The sequence below is a fragment of the Anolis carolinensis genome, chromosome 5 (genome assembly GCF_035594765.1).
Source record: "Anolis carolinensis isolate JA03-04 chromosome 5, rAnoCar3.1.pri, whole genome shotgun sequence".
Taxonomy (NCBI): Eukaryota; Metazoa; Chordata; class Lepidosauria; order Squamata; family Dactyloidae; genus Anolis; species Anolis carolinensis.
Window position 1 is genome coordinate 168,247,650 of NC_085845.1, and position 13,227 is coordinate 168,260,876.

General features: G+C 39.9%; 1 protein-coding gene across 2 annotated transcripts in view; it reads right to left on the reverse strand.

Annotated features, from left to right (window-relative positions):
- Positions 1-13,227, reverse strand: part of grin2b (glutamate ionotropic receptor NMDA type subunit 2B) — a 303,629-nt gene that overhangs the window by 164,793 nt on the left and 125,609 nt on the right. For both annotated transcript variants that reach the window (XR_010006831.1, XM_003226634.4), the window contains exon 3: positions 10,691-11,289. Coding sequence is in view for 1 of the 2 variants with exons in the window: in XM_003226634.4 (XP_003226682.2) it covers positions 10,691-11,289 (599 nt within the window). In the remaining variant the exon portion in view is untranslated. The remainder of the gene's footprint in view (positions 1-10,690; positions 11,290-13,227) is intronic.

Here is a 13,227-nt window from a genome sequence, read left to right on the forward strand (position 1 = left end):
TATCTTTACCCATTGATCAAGGAAAATATTGGGCTTTTTAAATGGGTCCCAATCAGTGAATGAAAGTCATAAGTCATGTCTGAACATACTATATAATCCAATATTTCACTAGATAAATGTTGCAAGAGATGAGAATGAAATAGACAATTTAATAGATTTTCTCTCCATTTTTTAATTTTTCAAAGTTATCCTTATTTATCAAATAATAAATAATGTCTTTGACTATATGGCACCATTCATTCAAATAGCTATTCAAATATCATATCCAGGCTAAAGTTAGACGTATTATCTTCAAAAGTTGTTACATTTATTCAAAACAATTTCTTCAAGCCTCACAACAAAAGCATTATGCACGGAATATTCTACACACTCTAAATGTGAATGCCTGAAACCCAGACAATTTGAATTAATTATGCACAAAAAAACCTCACAACTGAATAATTATTTGAGAGCAGAACGAATGCATTTATTTCACACTGTCATAACTCAAAATTGGATGAACCGTTTTTGTTCCGATTTTTCAAAACATTTGCCTCAGGCTGGATAAGAGCATGAGAAGCTGCAAAGCTGCAGAGTAAGGTAAAAGTTGTTGAGAAAGTTATATGCATCATGAAAAAAGAGGGACAGAAATAGGCTGACCTACAAAACCTACAAAACCCTTTGCCCCTCTGTATGCAACCAAATTCATCGATGTGTAGACTGTGACAGAGGGGATGAAAACAAATAAAATCCTGCAGAACGATTGTATGCTATGAATACAACAATGGAAAAACAAAGGTATTTTACAGTTGACCAGGGCACCATGCCATTCTATGTACCCAGTACTCACCATCAGTTTATGTCTGAAAAATATTGAAGGTAGGATAATAGCTAGAGGCAGAACATGCAGAGAGTGACCTATGAATAACGCAGCATAGCTGGAAAAGGCTTTGTGACTGAAACTTTTAGGAAATCCTTGCTCTGTGTTTAAGAACTGTTATAACAGGAAAATCTCATTCAATCTCAAAGAAACTGTTCAATTGTTGTATGAACAGGAATGTCCTGTTTTGTTCAAGGAATGGTTACAGAAGTGATTGGGCCCATTTCAACCAGGCTAGTGAATAAATCTAAAAACTTGGAGATCACTGGGGCACTCAGCCACAATCCTGTGGCATTTCTTCACAACATAACTTTTCACATAGCACTGTACTCACATTTCTGGCATCTAACATTATCCAGCTGTCATCATCTCCAGGCAATATGACAGTTGAAACACAACATATCGTCACCTTTATTAGGAACATTAGGAAAAGCCTCCTGACTGTAAGAGCTGTTTAACAGTGGAACTCGCTGCCTTGAGTGTAGTGAAGGCTTTTAAACAGAGGCTGGATGGCCATCTGTCAGGGGTGCTTTGATTGCGCTTTTCCTGTATGGCAGGGGGTTGGACTAGATGGCGCATGTGGTTGCCTCCAACCCTATAATTCTATGATGGGCAAGGCTGCTCTTGGGAAATTATTTTGGTTTGAGTTTAAAGATGAAGAAAATTCATACAGACCAAATACCTATATGTGCCAGTCAGCTGGTAAGGCAGATTACCCTGCATATCTGGTGTAAAGGTATGGTAAAATATCTGTAAAATACATAACAAAATGAACCTTTGTGTCTGTCCTGAGTGGCATGGATCACACAGCATTACTTGAACCACACACTTCGTTCTACTACGGGGTTACATTCAATTAATAATGTGTGCTAGTTCTTGAATTTAAACATCTGTTTGGGCACATTGTTGAATTTGGTCCACAAGGCAGGAAACATTTACTTACAAATTAATAACCACCTTTCAAATAGAAGATTGCAACTGCTTAGCAACCTAGGCCTAGAAATTAAAGCAAACAGCTCAGTCAAACTGTGAGCCTGCAAGGGATTTCTTGAAGCCAGAAGAATGTGATTAACTGAACTGGTGTTCAAGCTGGACGCTAGCGTTAGCGCTTCCACTGTTTGCACTGATCTACCTAATGACCACAAATGTTGCCAGGGCCTCCCCTCGGCACACATCCACTAGAGGACGCAGTGAGCTGGTCTCTTGTCAAACCAGATTTTTCAGTGAAATTGCATCAAAGAGAAAGGAAAGAGGCTCTAGAGTTGTGCAGGGAGTCATAGCAACACAGCAGCTTCTATTTTTATATCTAGAAATATAGTAAGAACATTTGGGGGGAGGGGAGAAATGTCAATTAAGAAAATGGAAAACAGACATGCATGTTCTTTCATTAATCTAATTCTTTTACAGGACTTTGGCATGGCAAAAGTATCAGAAGCCAGTTACTTAAGTGACAAGAGATGTTCATTTTCACTTTATTATTCTGTCACTGGCCAATTATTCATTAACATAGCAGCAAACTGTTTAAAGCTCACTGGATTCCATAAGCATCTTTTTAAATTTTGAATGTATAGAATCCTTCTACTTTGACCTTTTCTCTTCCTCAGTGAATACATCACTGGAGATATTTTGGTTCACTCTTCTAAAACGCAGATGGAGCAAAAGAAAGAAATCCAGCTGCACTATAAAATGTGCACGAGCAACAATAAATGATGTACAGTGACACTTGCAACTAAAAGACTTAGTTGAATGGCCTGGGGAAGTTAGAAGATTTTAAAAGACAATTCTTCTCACCTATGTTACCATATTAATCCAACAATAAATGCCCTACATGGAATTTCAAGAGCAGTGCTTCTCAGGTTATCTGATCTGGGGAACCATAAATCGTGGTTATGATTTCCAATGTGCTATGGTCTGGCAGTAAATTTTTGCCTACTGAGTTCAAACTGTTTCTTTCTGGAAACTTTCCAGTGACCAGTAATCAATGACCCAGGATCAGGCACCATCCCAGGAGCCACCACTTTGAGTAACATTGTTCTAGGACAGCCTTCCCCAATACAATGCCCCCCAAGTGTGCTGGATGGCAGCTCAATTTCTACCAGTTCCCAGCAAATGCATCTAGAGGGCACTAGGTTGGAGAAGTCTATACTGGAGATAGGAGGAAGAGGAACCTATCTTCAGTCAAGTCTTATTGTATGCAACACCATTATACAATATTTCTATGTCTGTTTTGAATCACAATACAAAGGATCAGGGCTGGTTTGGCTTTTTGCATATTTCAGAGGGCAATCCAATAGACCTGAGGAAAGTATTCTAGGTCAGATAATTTTGTGGACCTCTTTCTTTGCATGTTAACAGGAAAGTCCACAACAGAAAAGTTGTGGAAAGTTCAACTGCACCTCCTCCTTGACTGTTGGATGCCATGACAGCATCAAATGCTGAAAGAAGGTCAGAGGAGAAGTTGGATCCAAATGCTTCTCCCTCTCCTAATCAAACACTGCTAAGTAGGAAAGTAAGTACCCCAACTCCAGTTGTTGGAAGTACTTGTTTTCTTTCTTTTTGAAAGCAATGCAGAGGGGAATGGACAATTACAGCTAATGAAAATATAAAGGAAAGAGTAGGAAAAAAGAGCTGGGCTGTGGCACAGGCTGGTTAGTAGCCAGCTGCAATAAATCACTATGACCAAGAGGTCATGAGTTAGAGACCAGCCCATGGCGAAGTGAACACCCAACCATTAAAATAAAAAAATAGCCCTGCTCATTGTTCACCTAAGTAACACAAAAGATAGTTGCATCTATCAAGTAGGAAATTTAGGTACCACTTATATGTGGGGAGGCTAATTTAACTAATTTACGACAGCATAAATATTGTCCAGCTGCCATTTAAAATGAAGAAGTCGGCATCACAGTAGATGATGAAGCAGCTGCTTCCCCTGTGGCCAGAATCAAGCATACCCTCAGGAAGCTGGAAGCTGGAGAAGGTTATATTGCCTCTGTGTCTGTCTCTATGTTCATATGGCATTGAATGTTTGCCTTGTTATGCGTACATTGTGATCCACCCTGAGTGCCCTTCGGGGTGAGAAAGGCTGAATATAAATACTGCAAATAAATAAATAAATGTATTCTGACCTGGCTGGTGTATGGCTAAACAGGCTTCGAATTGCTGCTGCTTCACTCAAGCCACCACAGAACTGTTATGTTTCTTTGTCTCTGCCTGCATGCACTGTCATCAGATTGCACTTTGGTCTTGAGCAGTTGTGTGGTCTTCCAGAGTGACCAGCATAATTATGTTTTTTTCAGTGGCAGCACACTCTTATAAGAAACTGGCACAATCAGTGATTTTACTAGCAAGTTCTATACTTCTGAAAAAAGTGATAGCATCTTGCTTGCCTTGTTGATGTTGGATATGTTTCATAATTCCACTTGGTAAGATCGAGAATCTAATTAGATGTGATATTAGTCATAAAGCTAGCCCCAAGCTTCCTTGTGGTGAGAGGTATTTGACAGTAGAAATCTGAGTGTTGTGGAGTATCCTTCTCTGGAGGTTTATTAACAGAGGCTAGATGGCCATCTATTGGGAGTGCTTTGGTTGTGTATTCCTACATGGGAGAGGGCTCTTGTGGTCTATTCCAACTCTATGATTCTATAGTATTCATTCAGACTGCAGGTATATACTATGATGCTCTGGTGTAATGTGTCAATCATGGTTGTGGAATTTGTTTCACTCCTGAAAACCAGGTAGAAAGGTCTTGTTTTAAAGAAGGACATGCAGGGATGGTCATCTCTTCCTTAACTAATTTGGTCATGATTGTTCCTTCCCCTGCATTGCCTTTAAAATCAAGTTCCATGCACTTTCTTTAAAAGCAGAATTGGACTTCTGGGAAAGTGAAATTGCAAATGAGGCACACAGGAAGCCACTAGCAGGGCACTGTTTCTTAAACTGCAGGTCCCAACCCCAAACAGGGTCCCCTTAGCACAATCTTGGGCTCCCGGAAAATTTGGCAACAGTCAAAACTTTCTGAATATCACTTAGTGGTTCTTTAGAAATTTACACAAATCTGTTGTACAGTGTTTACAATGGATTCTGAAGAAGATGCTTCAGCTGTATTCCACAAAAAAGAAAATCAGCCTGTTTTGAAAGACTTGCAAACAGTGATTTCTTACCAAAATTATTTTTACACTGCTATTTATACCTGTACACTTGGGGTTATGTAAACATTTCTGGGGCTGAAATATTTAAGAAGCCCTGTGCTAGGCATTGAGGACCTAGGATACTTGACCAAAAAAAAGTTGGAATGCACATGCAGCTTGCAAGCTATATGTAGCTGCTTACCCTTCTAGCAAAAAAGATACAACCCCCGGAGAATTTTATAACACTAATGAACAATTCCTACTCACTCTGGTGTGAATAGGAAAGAAAGTGTGTTGTATTTTTACCATCTATATCAGGCATGGGCAAACTTCGGCCCTCCAGGTGTTCTGGACTTCAACTACCAGCTGTTAGAAATTGTGGGAGTTGAAGTCCAAATCACCTGGAGGACCATGCCTGATCTATATTGTGATAACTGCACTTTTTGCCCTCAGTTCAAAAAATGGGAAAGAGCCAGTGTTGTTGTCAGAATACTACCAATATGCCAATTTAATTGTCCATGTGATATCACCAGTGATGAACTGTGTGCTATTTAGTGTGAAAACATAGACACAATAAAGACAGCAACTGATTTTAATGAGACACAATAATAGGCACAGCTACCTATCACACCTATTTGGAAAATGTGTGCAGTTCCAATGAATTTATTGAAATGTCGCAAAAACTCATATGTGTTCCCTAAAGTCAAATGTAAGATGATTATTAAAATTAATCAGTATAAGACTCAGGGTATCTGCCCAGGGGATGAAGGACACCAAAGACGCAAAAATATTGTCCTGTATAGAGAAGAACTCAAAATACGACCCATCCATGGCAACAGTCCAGAGTTTATGAGGAACTCTAATAACATTTGATTTAAAACCTCACAGCAAACCCAGACGTAAAATAATCCACAAATTGTGTTTCTCTTTAATTATTCATCTCTGTTTATCACCCATTGGCTCAATCAGGAGTGGCTCAAGCCTAATTCCATGTGTGAGAAGGATATCAGACATACTTATTATTTGCTGGCCTGAAAATAGATTCTCATTTTTTAAAAAAAGGATCCTGATCTATACAACAAAATGTTTGGTCAAGCATGATGGGGTTTTTAGACCTCAAACTTTGCTTTCCCCCATGGTTCTTAAATATAACAGATGTGGGGCACCTATTCTGAACTGTAAGCACCCCGTCTATGAATATAATCACAAAAAGCCAGGCCCTTAAAGCAGTCCTCTTCTTTCTCTTCTTTCTCCACAACCTTGAAAATACGAATTTTACAAAAATATCTTAAATATTGTCAAAACTAGGCATGAGGAACTACTTTCAGGAACAAGAGCTCCTTACAGAGATACCTTACCAGCAGCTCTTTCGTTTATAACTGCAGGACCTCCTGTTTATATGCTATTTTCTCAGCTGTGATAGCTTATCTGCAGTGGAGACATCATCTCACACATAGCTAGGTTTGCCTAGGAGTTTATAGTGTCTACTGTAATCTCTTTGCACTGCCGGCTCTGGATTTCTTGCTTCTTAGACAAGAACCAAAAGTTACACTACGCACATATCTGTCTCAGAAGCACTAGCTTCCCATCTCTTCCTTCTTTCACCGACTATATACAGTTATTGCATGGTGTGTTTCACTGATTTCACTGTACTTCATTGGCTGCTTCTTGTGGATGTAAAAAAAACCTGCAATATAATACAGCATTATCACATTTTTAATTCCAGGGTATTATTGCTTTAGGTGAAACTGCATTAATGGGACTGTGTAGACTCATAAAATGCAATTCAATGCAGTATAAGTGGGGACCCTGACTCTGCTGCTGTAAGCACTATAAACTTCTAGGTGAACCTAGTTATGTGTGAGCTTGTTTACTATTTCCATACTGCCATTTGAATAATAATAATAATAATAATAATAATAATAATAATAATAATAATAATAGTTCAGAGTCTGAACCAAACAACAGACACAGTAACCATAAAGCCAGAGAAAACTGCAACAACAAAGTTCTGGAAAGAACTTTGGGAAAATAATAAAAACTACAACAAAAACGCTGGGTGGATAAAGGAGTTTGAAGGAAAATTCTCACAGAACAAAATGGAACTGATGGAAATAACAACTGAAATGATCAGCAAACGAGTGCAAAAAGTCAAGAACTGGACATCGCCTGGTAGTGATCAACTTCATGGATTTTGGCTCAAACATCTGATTAGTTTACATGGAAAAATGGCCCAACAATTCAATGAGATGCTGCAGAAAGGAAGTATCAGTGAATGGCTAACAACTGGAAGAACATACCTGATACAAAAGGATCCAGCAAAAGGAGCAGCACCAGGAAACTACAGGCCAATAACGTGTCTGCCCACTATGTTTAAACTACTGACTGGCATCATAGCTGACAGAATTCAAGACTATCTTGAAGAAAAAAACATCTTGCCAGATGAACAGAAAGGCAACAAACGGAAAAGCAGGGGCACAAAAGACCAGTTATTGATTGACAAAATGATTCTGGAGAACTGTAAGAGCCGAAAAGCTAATCTTCACATGACGTGGATTGACTACAAAAAGGCCTTTGACTCACTCCCACACAGCTGGATCATCAAGTGCCTGGACGCCATCGGGATTAGTAAAAACGTTGGCACCTTCATTGAAAACATGATGGAGCACTGGAAAACTGAACTGTTTGTTGGAAATGAAAGCTATGGACTTGTCAACATCAGGAGAGGAATTTTCCAGGGAGATTCATTGTCCCCTCTGCTTTTCATTATTGCCATGATCCCTCTGTCAACAATCTTACAAAAAACAAATCTCGGCTACCAAACATCTAAGAATTCTCACAAAATTTCACATTTGATGTACATGGATGACCTGAAGCTATATGGGAAAACGGAAACTGAAATCCAATCTCTGACCAACACTGTCCGAATTTTTAGCACTGATATCAACATGGAGTTTGGTTTGGACAAATGTTCGACAGTGGCATTGAAGAAGGGTAAAATAATTGAAAGTGAGGGCATCAATATGCCCAATGGCCAAACAATAAGGTGTCACCAGCCAGAGGCCTATAAATATCTGGGCATATTACAGCTGGACAACATCAAGCATGAACATGTGAAAACTGTGGTCAGTAAAGAATACACACAAAGGGTCAGAAAAATTCTCAAAAGCAAGCTCAATGGAGGCAACACCATCAAGGCCATAAACACCTGGGCCATACCTGTCATAAGATATACTGCTGGCATTATAAACTGGACACAGATGGAACTGGACAATTTGGACAGAAAAACAAGAAAACTCATGACCATTCATCATTCACTGCACCCTCGCAGTGATGTTGACCGGCTGTATCTGCCTAGAAGATCAGGGGGCAGAGGACTCTTGCAAGTAAAACAAGCAGTCAAAGAAGAAGAACATGCCCTGGCAGAATATGTAAAACAAAGTGAAGAACCTGCTTTGATTGAAGTCAAAAATCAGAAACTCCTCAAAGCACAGCAGACAAAAAACCAGTACAAGAAAACTGCACTACAAACTAGAGCTGACAGCTGGCACAACAAAACACTGCATGGAAAGTTCCTTGACAAAATTGAAGGAAAAGCTGATAAAGAGAAGACCTGGCTCTGGCTCACGAATGGGACCCTGAAGAAGGAGACAGAAGGCCTGATCCTTGCAGCCCAGGAGCAAGCCATCAGAACAAATGCAATCAAGGCCAAGATCGAAAAATCAGCTGATGACCCAAAATGCAGACTGTGCAAGGAAACTGATGAAACCATAGATCATATCCTCAGCTGCTGTAAGAAAATTGCACAGACAGACTACAAACAGAGGCACAACTATGTGGCCCAAATGATTCATTGGAACCTATGCCTCAAGTATCACCTCCCTGCAGTTAAGAACTGGTGGGATCACAAACCTGCAAAGGTTGTGGGAAATGAACACGCAAAGATACTGTGGGACTTCCGAATCCAGACTGACAAAGTTCTGGAACACAACACACCAGACATCACAGTTGTGGAAAAGAACAAGGTTTGGATCATTGATGTTGCCATCCCAGGTGACAGTCGCATTGAAGAAAAACAACAGGAAAAACTCAGCCGCTATCAGGACCTCAAGATTGAACTTCAAAGACTCTGGCAGAAACCAGTGCAGGTGGTCCCAGTGGTGATGGGCACACTGGGTGCCGTGCCAAAAGATCTCAGCCGGCATTTGGAGACAATAGACATTGACAAAATTACGATCTGCCAACTGCAAAAGGCCACCTTACTGGGATCTGCACGCATCATCCGAAAATACATCACACAGTCCTAGACACTTGGGAAGTGTTCGACTTGTGATTTTGTGATATGAAATCCAGCATATCTATCTTGTTTGCTGTGTCATACAATGTCGTTGTGTCAATAATAATACCTTTATTTATATCCCGTCCTCTCTTCCCATAGGGGCTCAGGGCTGTTTCCATATGATAACAGTTGTGTTTTCTACTATGATACAATATAAATGCTTCAATGATTTTGCATGCCAAGGTGGTCAATTTAAGTAGCCCAGGGATGAATTTTCTGGCCCACTGAACATTCCTTTTGTTGTTGTTATATGCCTTCAAATTGACTCTCAGTTGTGATTTTTGTGCAAGGTTTATTTAAAGGAGGTCTTCCATTGTCTTCCTCTAAGATTGAGAGAGTGTCACTTGTTCAAGGTCATGCAGTGGGATTTAGGAATAAGCAAGGAATTCAACTCTTAGAATAGAAACCCAATCTCTTATAGTTCTAATCCTTATAAATTACTGCACTATTCTGGCTCTTCTGGGGGCAAATATGTATAGGATAACTTTCTGTTTAAACCATAACCCTGAAAAGACCAGTAAGAAACCACATCCACTGAGCTGCTTTCTGGAAGCAAGGGGAGGGCCTTACAACATGGCGATCCAAGAAGCAGTCCCAACTTCTGAAACACCGACAAAGATCCAGATCTCCCTGGAAGATTCTGACCTTTCCGGGTATTTTTTTTAACCCAGGTTCAAGCTGGATTAACTGGTTAGCCCTGGGTTAAAACACATTAGCCTGTGTGCATCATGTGGATGCGCCAGGCTAATATGTGTCCTACACTGGATTAAATGACAATGTAGATGCAGCTCAAACTTTTTTTAAAAAATCTAGTTCTCCTATCTGCTTTGCCACTGCCTGATATATATTTCTTCTCTCAACTTGTGATTTCTAAAAAATCTTCTTCCACCCAGCTTTCTTGCCAAAACATTAGCTATTCCAATAAACATGATATTTAGAGATCTACACATTAAATCCCCATATAACACTCACTCTTTGCTAGATCTTAATAATGTCCTGCAATTCATATCTTTAAATATCAAATCATTTACAGAAAAAGCTGAAAGCAGCATATGAATAACAAAAGATCATTCATTCTAATACATGTATACAGCCATTGTTAATATAAACCTGTTGACTGCTTCTGTTTTCTATTGGCTTCCATATCAGCAGATCAGTTTATATCCATCTGGCTGCTCCTAATTCTGCATGACTGTCCAAAGCATTCTTATGTCCTTTCAAAATAACTCAAGCAAGACAAAAACACCAGACAAAGAAATAAATAAAACCTAACTGGAAGCTTTCTTCCTAATATGTATTCTCCAAGACACAATGTTGGTTAGAACATGCCAATGACCAATACCTTATTATATTTATTTATCTTACCTATTCAACATGTTGGATTGGTAGATCCTCTTGTCTTGTGTGTTGTAGCAACTACTCTTAGGCTCAGGAATGAAGCTGTGCTCAGACAGCATGTCAGAGGCGGCTGTGGTTATTATGGCTATTCCATCTTTCACCCTGTCACGAAGACCATAGTCCCATTCATCGTAAGATACAGAAATAAGTCCAGTGGGGAATTCAGAGGGCACAGTGTCTGTATCTCCAGCTACCAAACTGGGCACAATCCATGTGTAATCATACCCAGTCAGACCCACAGAGTTGGCCACCTCAAAGATATAGGTAGCTTCTTCCTTAGTGCAGTAAAGGAGGATGACAGGACTCTGAAGTTTCTTGAGCTGATTCTGGATCTTTGAGTCCCCATCATCCAAAGACATGTCCAGCAAGAGTACTTCTTCTAGCTCCCAGCCCACAAAGCTGTTTTCAATAGTGCTGCGGACCTTGTTCACAAAGTCCTGATAACCAGGAAAGTAGGTAGTGACAATGGAGAAGATGTACCAGTCATATTCTTCCATGATATTGAGCATGACAGAAGCCTGTTGTTCTATTGATGGGCCGAATTGGAAGAACATGGATGATTCATCCTATAACAGTAAGAAGAAAAAAGAGGTCAAAAGAAGGAAATGAGAAAATATTTGGACAAGTCTACTAACATAGAAAGAACAAGAAATTATTTCATGCTAGCTAACTTGGTTGTGTAGGCTGGAAAGCCTTTCTCACTACTCTGAATGTTTCATATAAACCCAACATTAAGGTTAACAGATTAAGTAGATAAAACAAAATATGGCAGTCAGCAAGATTGAGAACCTGAGCAAGAACAATACCCTTCTTTTCAGCCATACCAAATGTAAAGATTTATTAAAACATTTAGTGGTCCCTGGTGTCCAAATTATATCCTCCAAATGTCATGTGGTAAAATACACTCCTTCTCAAAATAAGGGGTCACATATAAAGTACATGATCCATACTTTTTTCTACACAGGAATTTTACTATCAAAAAATATTCTAGGATTAAACAACACTAAATGCATAGTAAAGTTTCTAGGTATTTTTGAAAAATTCCTTGAAAATTTTTGATATGACATTAGAAGCAGCATGTTATGAAGTAAAAATATCGTATCAATGAGAAAACAAAAAATCAATCATGCTGCTTTGGAGTCAATTTTTAATCTTTAGTAATGTTTTGTTGACTCCAAAGCAGCATGATTGATTAAAATCTTAATTTTGATTAAAATTAAAATCAGCATGATTGATTAAAATCTTAATTTTTAATCTTTAGTAATGTTTTATTAAGATTTTAAAAACCAGTATAACAAGCTATTTCCATATTACATTCCATTTTGTTTTAGCCAGATGTTTTATATGTCCTCCTCTCCATATGCTTGTGAGCATAAACGGGTATTTAATTATTTTTAAAAGAGAGTGAGGAGGAGGCCATTTTGATCTCCTTTGAGAGGGAGTTCCAAAGGCATGAGGCGACCACAGAGAAGGCCCTTTCTCTTATTCCCACCAACCATGCTTGGGACGAGGGTGGAACCAAGAGGAGTGCCTCATCCACTGATCACAGCACCAAGGCAGGCTCTTATGTGGAGATGTGGTCAGCCAAATAGTCTGGACCTGAAAGGTAATGGCCAGCACTTTGGATTTCACCCAGAAGCAGGTTGGTAGCCAGTGGTGCTGCCGTAAGATGGGAGTGGTTCACTCCCTGTACGGAGCCCCAGTTAGTAATCTTGCTGCTGATCTCTGGACCAGCTGAAGCTTCTGGGAAGTCTTCAAAGGCAGACCCACGTAGAGTAATCTAAATGGGATGTAACGAAGGTGTGGACTACTGTGACCAAATCTGCCATTTCAAGACATGGGCACAGCTGGTGAACAAGCTTTAGTTGTGTGAAGGCATTCCTGGCCACTGCTGACACCTGGACCTCCAGGGTCAGTGATGAATCCAGGATCATCCCCAAGCTGCGAACCTGTATCTTCAGGGGGAGTGTAACCCCATCCAGCACAGGTTGAATCCCTATACCCTGATTGGCCTTGTGACTGACCAGTCTTGTCAGGATTTAATTTAAATTGATTGGTCCTCATCCAGTCCATTACTGATGACAGGCACCAATTCAGGATCAGGACAGCATCCTTGGCTTTTGGTAGAAAGGAATTATTGTTGTAAATAGCAACCTTCTACAAACCTCCTATACTGTACTGGTTATTTGTTTTATGTATATAATTATGATTGCTTACTATATTGTATGTAATTATTGGTGTGTATTTTCCCTCAATTCTATATTGTTAGAGGTTGTGGGAGGGACTACAGACCATGTGACCCTGTTCTTAGAATGTTCAGACTATTACGACGACTCCTCCCCGCCCCCCCTGGTCTCACCTGCTGCTGGACAGAGCCGAGAGAGGTTTACCCCCCCCCCCCCACCGCCCCTGTCCAACCAGGTCTTTGGGATGCAGGCCAAGTCAACAAGCTCATCCAGAATCAAATCCTGGATGGCAGCTTTTTTCCCATTCACTGCCCAGGC